The sequence below is a fragment of the Alosa alosa genome, chromosome 20 (assembly GCF_017589495.1).
Source record: "Alosa alosa isolate M-15738 ecotype Scorff River chromosome 20, AALO_Geno_1.1, whole genome shotgun sequence".
Taxonomy (NCBI): Eukaryota; Metazoa; Chordata; class Actinopteri; order Clupeiformes; family Clupeidae; genus Alosa; species Alosa alosa.
This window is the reverse complement of record NC_063208.1, coordinates 8,831,759-8,843,129: the sequence shown is the minus strand read 5'-3', so window position 1 is coordinate 8,843,129 and position 11,371 is coordinate 8,831,759. Positions and strand designations below refer to the sequence as shown.

General features: G+C 43.8%; 1 protein-coding gene across 5 annotated transcripts in view; it reads right to left on the bottom strand.

Annotated features, from left to right (window-relative positions):
- Window positions 1-8,519, bottom strand: part of fam131ba (family with sequence similarity 131 member Ba) — a 33,402-nt gene extending 24,883 nt beyond the window's left edge. For 2 of the 5 annotated variants that reach the window (XM_048230011.1, XM_048230013.1), the window contains exon 1: window positions 3,974-4,161. In XM_048230011.1, coding sequence (XP_048085968.1) covers window positions 3,974-4,001 — 28 coding nt within the window. In that variant the 5' untranslated portion in view covers window positions 4,002-4,161. Of the gene's footprint in view, window positions 1-3,973; window positions 4,162-8,370 lie in introns of those variants that run through there. The other 3 variants (XM_048230015.1, XM_048230012.1, XM_048230010.1) reach the window with 3 other exon arrangements.
- Between the last annotated feature and the right edge of the window lie 2,852 nt (window positions 8,520-11,371).

Sequence of the window (11,371 nt, the reverse complement as noted above, 5' to 3'; positions counted from 1 at the left end):
ATAGCAGAGAGGAGTGCTGGAGTAATGCAAGCCCTCAGCTGTGCGCACCCAGCTTCAGACGGCCCAACACCGACACAAACAAGCCCCGCTGTGACAGCCAGAGCAAACACACACACAGCGTCGGCCAAGAGCAAGGCCAGCGAGACAGTCCACACAAACACACACACACACACACACACACACACACACACACACAGGCCATGTGAGTCTGGCCTTTGTAGAGAAAGCTGATGCTGTCTTTAGCACACACTCCCAGCGGTCCATCCACACAAATGCACAAATCATCTTTTGTTTTCATAAACACACTGAAGGTCAGCTGACTTCAACTGAACCATGACTCACGTTATGTTGTACACTCAGTCAATTATTTTCAGCACTGAGGATCATGCAATGAAGTGCTCGGCACTGAGGATCATGCAATGGAGTGCTCAGCACAGAGGATCATGCAATGGAGTGCTGTACAATGGTAGTTACACAATTGGTACGTAATGAGCTGACAGAAACAAATAAATCAATTGTTCAATTGTTACAGCTTGGAATGAAACATTTGACTTCATTATTAAAATGTTTTTGAGACTGTGCCTTGGCTGTATAGTATATGTGTATTCCAGTGCATGTCATTAAATTAAACATGTATTAAGATGTATTACATTTACAGGTATATATTCAAGAATTTCCATACATTAGTATATATTTGTGTGTTCAAGTAAATAAACGGGATGAGTTTCCCTCAAGAGGCTCATGTTATTTCTAAATCTTTGTTTACCATTATTTACAGGGAGTCTGAGAGGTCACAGTGCAGTAATCTACATCTAATCAATGCTGAGTGTGGCATCTGGATGGGCACTTGGGAAACCTGGCTGTGCATAGATGTGACCGATGCCCTGAGCAGAATTGAATTTGGAGAAGAAATTATCATCCTGAATCCCAAAATAGCCCCTACCTTAATCACCATGACCTAATCTACTGTAGTAAAGTATGACCTTACGGTATAACTCACAGCGTATAGTATAGAATCACAAACCTGAAACCATATCTCCCGTATCGTATTACATCCAAAATATTGCATTCAACATACAGCTGCATTTGCATACAGATGTACATTAAGAGGGACACACGTGCATATATATTCTGTGACAAGTGTGTAGAGTGAACTGTCACTTCTGGTATAAAGATTTAATTTGAGCGGGTGTTTTCCCGTGTAGGCTGTGCCTGTGAGACCAAACGTGACAATAAGTGGGGACAGCAGTGCGTTGACACATTAGTATGCTGAGAAGGACTGTCCCCAGGAACTGTTTCAGTGCCCTCAATGAGCAGAGATGAACCGAGAGGCTGCAGCGACTGTAAATGTAGAAAGCCATGCGTCCTGTTCTTCCAGTTGTGACTGGACTTGGGTCTCTTGGACCCTGGCACAGTGCAAGCCATCATGATTCACATAAAGGAGAGAGTCACACAATTAGGCTAACCCAGAGTGAATGACAAAGCCTCCATTATATTGACACTATAATATGTGTATAATGTACTCTCATTACCTACAGTAGCTAGCTATCTGACTCAAATGAAACAACACCGTTTTCTCACACAAAACAATTTAGATTAAATGTGAATATTAGCAGCGCTAACAGTGCTATTCTCATCTTCACGCTGTGAGAGAGGGAAAACAATGCCGAGAGCTAAAGGGGTCGAGCCAAACTGTTGGGAGGATATCTCCCCCCTTAGCCTCTGTGACAGGGGAGTGTGAGGATCTGGTAAATGCCTGACCCATATTTACTTTAGAGAACGTCTCTCCACTTCAGCATCCTCCCATCCAGCCCCTGCTATTTATAGCCACGTATGCTAAATATGACACCAACGACAAACACACGCTCACACACACACACATACACACACATACACGCGTACACATACACACATACAGTTCAGCACACATACACACATAGCAGGCAATCTAGCTTATTTCTTCACAGTTAATCAGCTTGGTTATCCCACTTGCACACGCGGCCCGTTGCTTCCTCTCTTTCTCCTCTCTAGAGCTTTAGTGCTAAATGTCCTCTAGTTTTCCCTTGTGTGTTTGTGTCCCCACACACACACCCCTAAACCTTTTGCTTTCCCTGGGCTTTCGGTGTCAGGTGAATATTAAGGGAAATATTAAGGGAAAAAAACAAAAAACAAATGAGACGAGAGGAGAGCCGGCGTTTCATTTCCAGTGTGCTGCTCGCTTCCCTCCCTCACTCTCCCGCACCCTGTGCTAGCCACGCTCTGATTCAATGACAACCAAAGGTCAAATCCACTCACGGTGATTTATACATTACTGGGTCAGACGGCGAGACCCACCTGCAAAGCAGTGCAGCATGGCACCAGTGCCGGGCACAATGTTTTAAGGCATTCCCTTTGACAAATTAGGGGGGAGTACATGTAAGAGGGGAGCTTCAAAGCACTCCCCCCACCCCCAAGCCTGCAAGTCCCAGCCTGTCCCCACTCCCCCAACACCCCTTATCTTTTGTGTCTGTGATCCAGGAATCTGTAGCAGATCAAGCTTTGCACCAGGACCCTTCTCCTATTCCCTGTAGGAGCAGGTGTCAGAGCCGTCTACTTTTTCACCATTACGACAGCCGTCAAAACGTCTTTCCCCAGGTAGCGATGGTTTCTCCCCTCACACACACACACACATACACACACACACGAGCAGACGTGGGAGCCATGAATCCTCATGAGCTTCACACACACACACACACATAGCATTAGCCAACGGCACCGTTGACTTTGCAAAATTTGACCTACATGTGCTCACACCTGGGTTTGCCTTCAAGGCTGCCGGAGAGTGAGTCATCGCATGCAGGGTTCTTCATGGTGTGTGTTTGTGTGTGTGAGAGTGTCAGAGAGATGGAGCGGTGAGGTTTATGCTCATTAATATAAGTGTGTGTGTGTGTGTGTGTGTGTCAGTGTTTTACGCACCCCAAACGCACCCCGCGTGACGCACACAGACGCAGACACGCACACACAAACACACACTCACACGCAAACAGAGACACAAAGTACATACACACGCATGCATGCACGTCAGTGAGCGTTGGCTATTTTCCACGCAGGTGGCGTTCGTCATGACCTTAGCTCCGTGTCACAGCTTTGTGAGGGGCACTTCACAGCGCTGAGCTCCTCTGTCTTCCCCAGCTGGTACACGCCACCTCCCTGCCTGTCTGCCTCCTTCCTTCCTCGTGCCCCTGTCTCCTCTCCCAACGCACACTCCCTCCCTCTGCTTGGTCTATTCTGTTCTCTCTCCTTCTGCTCGGCTCATCTCCATCTTTGCGTCTTTTTTTCCGCTGTCACTGTTTGTGCGCGCAACAGTGCACCATGCAGACGATGCCAAGAATAGGGAGTAGAGTCTTTCCAACCTCTCACACGTGCTCTCCCTTTTTCTTTCTTTCTCTCTCTCCCTCTTTTTCCTATCTCTACCTCTCTTTCATATCTCTCTCTCCCTCTCTTTCATCTCTCTCTCTCTCTCTCTCCCTCTTTAATCTTCCCTTAGTGTGTCTTCAACTGTGTACACAGCCTCTGCTCCTGTGCATTTCTCAGTCTCTGAATCTTCTACTGTTCCTCTTTGTCTATCCCTCTGCCTGCCTCGTGCACTCTCGTGGCATCCTGCTCAGATGTATTAAGGCTAACAAGCCTGGTGTCCACAGATGGTATCCACGGATTGCTTTCAAAGCAAGCCCACTTTGCCACTGACCTGTCTGCCAGAGCACAAACACATACACACACACACACGCACGCACACATGCACAAACCATGCAAAATCTCTGTCTAGCCCTCCAGGCGCACAACGTTAGCCAAAAGGTTTCCATAGAAACCCACACATCCCGTCTCCAGCGAGAAGGCTACTGGCGAGCCACCCCCCCCCCACACCACAGCCGCCCCTCAGGAGAGCGGACACGTACAGCGGCAGATTAAATAAAGGAAACGGCGACGTTCTTACTGATGGTCCTGGAGCCGATACAGCCCATGGTGTCTCAGAGACGGCCCGTCAGCAAGCAAGGGAGCTCCTCTCTTCCGCTGGGCATTCTCTCTCTCACACACACACACACGCGCTCTCTCGCTCCCGCTGCCCTGTTCGCTCTGCACTCTGTCAATGCGTGTGTGTGTGCCTCTCTCTCCCGTCTCCGTCTCTCTCCATCTCTCCCACCCCTCTCTCTCTCTCTCTCTCTCTCTCTCTCCCTATCACTGGCAAGCACTGACGCTCCTGCACACACACACACACACACCCACACACACACATACACACAGTGGGACTGTGATATTGGAGTGTACAGTGAGCCAGTCAGTAAGTCAGTATGTCTGAGAAGGTGAAGTGAATTGTTAAAATTCTTCAACAATCAGTCTTCACACTTTAAAAGCAGTACCTTTTTCAACTAAGCTTTCATATAGTGATGACATTGAAAATTAAGAAATCCAAATTTCTTTAAAAATTCTCACATATCATTATGTGTCTCAAATGTATTTATTTTCAGACAGTATTCATTCTCCTATTCAGTCGTATTTTCTATCACTGCATTGATTCTTTCTCCCTGTTTTTTAGTGTCTTACATGAGAAACTGATTCAGTCTACCTCAGCATGCCATCTTTTTTACACTTCTTTTCGTGCCTCCTTAAGCAGATGAGGTGTGTGTATGTGTGTGTGTGTGTGTGTGTGTCCGTGCAATATGCCCGACAGAGAGGGACAGAGAAGCCCAGTGATTTCTCTCCTCCTTCGCTGCATCCGTCATACGTCGACTAGGAGAGATGGATGGACAGATGGAAAGAGAGAGAGAATGGGGGGAGGAAGAGAAGAGAAGAGAAGGAGGAGGGGAGAGGGAGTGCTTTGAGTCATGTTCAGAGGGGGTTGAGATGCACAAATTAGTATTCTAGGAGAAGGGAGAAGGAGAGAGGGAGGGAGGGAGGGAGGGAGGGGGATGGTTGGAGAAGAGACTGAGGCAGAGTCAGGGAGAAGATGCCTGTGTGTGTGTGTGTGTGTGTGTGTGTGTATGTGTGTTTCTGTTTGTGTGTGTGGATGGATGGATGTGTGTAAGGAAGAGAGAGGAGAGAGAGAGAGAGAGAAATGACTTAACTAGACACTGCACCGTGTAGTGGCATTAGGGGATGGCTGTCTAAACTCACAATTGGCTTGGTTTGACAGAAACCAACTGAAGGCACAGGCTGCTATTTATAGCTGCATGTGTGTGTGTGTGTCTGCATGTGTGTATGTGTGTGTGAGGGAGAGTGGAAGAGGCAGAGACAGGCATACACAGACAGACAGAGAGAGAGCGAGAGAGAGAGAGGAGGAGAGGGAAGAGAAAGATAAAGAGAGAGGTTATCACAGAGTGATGAAAGAGAAAGAAATGAATTGAGGGTCTATCACATTTTGCCGGAAGAAAGGAAGTGTTAAAATGGGTTATCAGGACTCCACTCTAACCTAACAGTACTTTCCTAAGCAGTCTAGATACCCCACTGCTGGGTGCTTTATTTCAGTCTTTCAAGTCGCTACAGTGTGGGAGATTCTGATACGGCCGGTCCAGATTGGAGTTGGCCTGCCACAGAACTGAACTGGTGGGACAGGAGAGGAGGGATGTGATGTCACACATGATGGAACTTTCAGCATTGATCACAGATGCTGTCACTCCTTCTGTCGGTGCTACTGGGGCTCAAGTCGCATCACGTGGGCAGTGCACGACGGAGAGATGGGTGACTGGCATGCTGCTATCCCGATATTCCACACACACACACACACACACACACACACACACACAGGACAGAGGAGGTGTTAAAGTCGCAGTCAAGACTCCTCTCCTCTGGGATTCCTCGTTGGTATTCTTCCTTCTAGTTCTGGTGGTAGCTATGGGGCCTTCAAAAACCCTCCAGAGACTTATATGTTTACCTAGTTCCAAACCAATTACTAATCAGTTTGTATACGTATGTTTATGATTATTGGTATCATTCTGTTAAATTCAATTTAGTCTTTTAATAATAGTGGTATCCCTTAGGCTTTTTTGATTTTACTATAAAAAGTGATAATGTAGTGATTACTGATGTGCATTGTAAGTCGCTTTGAACGTATTTGTCTGCTGAATACCATATATATATATATATATATATATATATATATATATATATATATATATATAAACATAAACACAAATTCCTTGTGCTGTAGGTATAGGGCATTTCCCACAGTAGCCAAGCAAAAACGAAGCCTATGTAACAGTACACAACATGAAGGTGGATACAACATGTAACAATACACAACACAATGCTCAATGTTGGTTAGTCACAAACATGCTGCATGTTGTATACACTGGATCCGTAACGACCAGTTAAGTAAAAGAAAAGACTGCCAGACTGTCTGTGAAACCCAGCTATATCAAACAATCCAACAATCAGAAAAGCTGGCAGGCATGTTGACCAATACCCCTTGCTGAATTTTTGGATTTGATTTTTTTTAACTTTCAGACTGTGAGGGGTGAACAGGAAACAATTAGTAAATGGTGATACAGAAATGAGAAAAAAAACAAACATACACACACACCGTACACAAGAATACACAAAACCACCTATACACTACAGAAAAATCCAATAATGGATATACATCTGCCTGTTTGCACGCAGACTCACACACACACACACACACAAACAGATTTGGTCAGCTTCAAAGGCTACCCAGGGAAACAAACAGCACTTCTTGTGATGTTATTTAGACTGGGAATCGATGCTGGGCTTCTGCAAGCTGGCACAGAGGTGAGAGGATTTGTAAGAGATCGCTGGGTGTGCCCCCCCCCACCCCTCCCTGTGTCCCTCCCTCCCACAGACATCTCTTCTCGTTTGGAATAGAGGCCAATAAATCCTCCATTGTCGTCCTTGTATCCACTCCACACCGCACCACACGGTGACCCGCTCTGACTCATTCTTTATTTATGCATGAGTCATCGCTCTGGGTGTATGCACCAATCTCTCCTTTAAGAGATTCTTTAAGAGAGCTCACAAGAAAATGGTCTATATATAGTCTCTCTCCCCCCCCCCTCTCTCTCTCTACCTCTCCCACTCAGTTATTCACTCCTTCACTAGTCACTGCTTTTGACATTTTTGTTCTGTGGAGTTGTTCCTATCCAACTACAATTTGTGTTAGGATGGGAATGTGCTCTCGCCCTTGCACCCTGGCTATAGAGGCAATCTACTCATTTGTACAGAGCAAATTAATCATTCCGCAGCTTGTCGCCCCAAATAAGCTGAAGAATCAAGACAGCAGCCTAGAGTTCATTTCACAAATGGCCGAACATGGTACTCGTTGCTCTAAACCATGCAGCTTCTTCAGTAAAGCACAAGTGACAAACACACTCCACCTCGGAAGTCACTTCATGTACAAACGTTCACTAAATACACTAAATATAACTTGTGGGGAGATTTGAGTAATGTAGCTAAGCAACAACGCATGTCGGAACAACGAGGCCAGCAGTTAGAGCCACCCTCCACGCAGGGACAAGAACAGCAGGGAGTAGCTGAGGCCGAGACTAGCGCATCTGCCATCTAATGAACGTGCAGTGGATGTGGTGGCCTTGTGGAAGTAGACGGCACTCTAATTCAGATTGAACGCTCTGCACAGACCTAAATCAGTCTGGGTTTGTTGCCCTTGGCTACAATCAATAGCATGAGTGAAGTGAGCTTATTTAGCTTGTTGTTGTTGTTTTTTTAGTTACTTTGTTGAGCATTTACGCTACAGAGACGCAGAGTCTCCTGAAGTGGATGAAACATCTTCTACCAGACGAAATTAACAGTTGTTAGCCCCCCCTCAAAGATAAGGTTTAAAACGATTTTCATCAAAGAATTCAGTCAATTAACAATAGGCTCTACTAATGCTATGGAGGGAGAAACTTCAAACTGAGGCTTAATTCTTAACACCAAAGGGAAAGCCTATCAGCCTTTGGGAGACTGGACTCCATTAACACTAGACAAGCATGCAAACCACACAAAGTCTTTATGTATCATATAGTGTAAGGCCTATGTGTATTATATGTTATAGATAAGATTATCAGTGGGTGCTTTAACCTGGGAAATACATTACAGAAAATTACTGACTACAAACTGAGAATAAACCTTAAATCAGTGGATAGAGTGGAATAGGAAGAACAGGGAAAGAGCCAACTCTGCCCCCTGCTGTACTGTCCCAGCCCTGTCAAAGGCAGTGAGGCAGAGGACAGATTTACGACAACAACTTGCATTTAACAACAACAACAACAACAACAACTTGCATTTAACAACAACAACAACAACAACAACTAGCATTTAATAACAACAACTTGCATTTATATAGCACTTTACAGTGAAGGAAGGGGGAACATCACTAACCATTACCAATGTGTAGCTCCCATAGATGATGCAAGGCAGCCTTTATGCGCCAGAACACACCACACACCAGCTTGAGGTGGAGAGTAAGGGAATGAATAAATGAATGATCCAATTACACTGGGTGACGATTCGGGGGCCGGATTGAATAAGCCAGGTCGGGAATTTAGCCAGAGCACTTAGTGCCATTTAGGGTTGGATCATGTGCAATATGACCATGGTGAGACATCAGCTCTTAAAAGAAAGAAAGGTCAGCTTTCAATTAAATGTCTTTAATGGCTGGACTTGTGGTTAGTCCCATTGGTAATGACATTTCACAGATTGTTTGTCCTTAGTCATGCTTCAGATATCATAACACACATGCACTGAACAGTGAGAGATTTGGCCAACATAGAGTATTCCACACATTCAAAACCTATTTGACATGAATCCTTAACATTACAGAATCTCTTCTGATCAAACATAACTGTGGTAAGAGGACAAAAACACAATGTTAATGTTTAAATACCACAAAACTATTATACTAGGGCTGTCAATCGATTAAAAAAATGTATCTAATTAATTACATACTCTGTGATTAATTAATCTAAATTAATCACATATATATTTTTTGCTGTGAAAGTATTTTAAATATTTAAATTCAAATGAATCATTGAATAATCAGCATTAGTGACATTAAAGTTCAAAAACTCTTTTATTATTATTTTCACTGTTCAAATAATTGTCAGGCCACAGATATAACCTAGGGGACACAATGAAAATAAATGAACACTCCCCTCAATGTCAAAACTTATTTCCTTGCATTGATGTGCGACTATAGAGTTGATGAACTCTGATGATATGCAAATTCCTTGCTGCAGACATTGCAGAGGACTTTATTTTCAACACTTTATTTTTTATGAACACCATCAGGCCGTTTTTAAAAAGTAAATGTTCCAATCAATGATCCAGGCAGCACGTTTTCTTCTCTCTCCTTCATTTTACAGTCTAATTTTTACTGACTAGAACGGCTCGGGGTCAAAGGTCATACGGAATCGATTAATCTGCACTAATTTTTTTAATCAGTTATTTTTTCTCAAATTCGAAATTAATCAGTTATTTTGACAGCCCTATATTATACATTATAATCATACTCATACATTGCATAATTGTTAATGTGTAGCCAACAGTGCATGTATTATAAAATAAAGGATATAGTATTTTGATATTAAACAAATTTTTTATGACTGAGAATCTGAGGTGTTACAGATTGTAGGATTGTATGTATAATGAGTAAAATGAAGGGATCACTTGAAGGTGGAAGGTGTATATATTTAATATGGTAAAAAAAGGCTTATCTTCTAAAGATACAGTTCTACCCCCGAAGGACCATGGTGGAAATAATTTTAGAGCCCCTTTTGCGTTATCTCGCAATACTTCCGCGTTCCCTCGCAATACTTTTCACTTTGCGAGGGAATGCAAAATTATGAGGGAATGCAAAAGGGGCTCTTAAAAGAAAGAGAGAATTCTAAAACTCTAAAAAGATAATTTCCACCATGGTCTTTCGGGGACTACATACAGTCCTTACAGTGAGGGAAAGGGTAGTATTGTGCAATATACCCACCCAAAAGAACCCTTCTGCAACAACATATAGCTCTGGAAAGAATTACGCAAACACTGCATTTTTTTGATGCCATCATATGGTTGCCGAGTGACATTCGAATGAGTTGACGGTTATGTTCAAATTTGCAGTGGTCTCTTAATTTTGAATATGGCCGTCAACTCGTTCGAAAAATCCCTACCTCACCAAAGCTGTATGACGATACCAACAGTCTGGTTCTGTTATGTCCAGAGGAGCAGTCTAAAATTATCATGGAGGAAGATAAGAGGCAACACAGGCCTACAGCTTGTATTAAGTGGGGTAGTCATGCTGGCCAACAGTCAGATCCATCCATCTGAGACACACTCAAGCAGCACCAAATCACAACAAGTCCAAATCCATCTAACTGACTGTTTGGCAAAGTAGAAATTCCAAGAGTAGTCTCATTATTTCTAGAAAACCCTTGTGCTCTCTGGTAAAGCCTGACTGGTTCTGTGGCTAAAGATCGTCTGATTTTGATTTAATCTCCTGGAGCACTATCACTGGTGCTGCTTGAGTCAACCTCCTACTGCCTTAAGACATGCTAGTTGCATTAGGGATGTCAAAGTCAAAGTCAAAGTCAAAGTCAGCTTTATTGTCAATTTCTTCACATGTTCCAGACATACAAAGAGATCGAAATTACGTTTCTCACTATCCCACGGTGAAGACAAGACATATTTTACCAATTTAGGTCCACAGACAAACATAACATTCAAGTAAACAAAAAAGTAAGTAAATAAGTAAATAAGAGGGCACATATAATAATGAAAAAATAAGAGCAGCAAAATTTGGTTGAAATTGTGCATAGACAGTCAATAAAATACTAGTGCAAAGTCAGGCCAATAAAAGGCTTGGGTAGTTCTGTTTGACCTAAGTAGGAAAGAAAGTGGCATAGTGGTGCAAGTTATGTAAGAGCAGCAGAAGTGTTGTGTTTTCAGGACAACAACACCAAGTTGTAAAGTGTACAAGTGTGCAAGTGGAGTAGTGCAGGCGGCCATTGTGGGTCCAATGTCCAGGATGTTATGTAGCTGAGGGTGGAGGGGGGAGAGGAGGGAGAGAGTTCAGCATCCTTACAGCTTGGTGTATGAAGCTGTTGGTGAGTCTGGTAGTGCGGGAGCGCAGGCTTCTGTACCTCTTCCCAGAGGGCACTAGATCAAACAGATTGTGAGCGGGGTGACTTGCATCACTCACAATTTTGGTCGCCTTGCGGGTGAGGTGGGTGGTGTAAATGTCCTTCAGGGAGGGGAGTGAAGCACCAATAATCCTTCCAGCTGTGTTCACTATGCGCTGCAGGGCTTTCCTGTTGTATTCAGTGCAGCTTATTAGCAGCATATTAGCCTACCATACTGTATATGTGGGCATTACATGGTTTGAGCATCCCTGCAA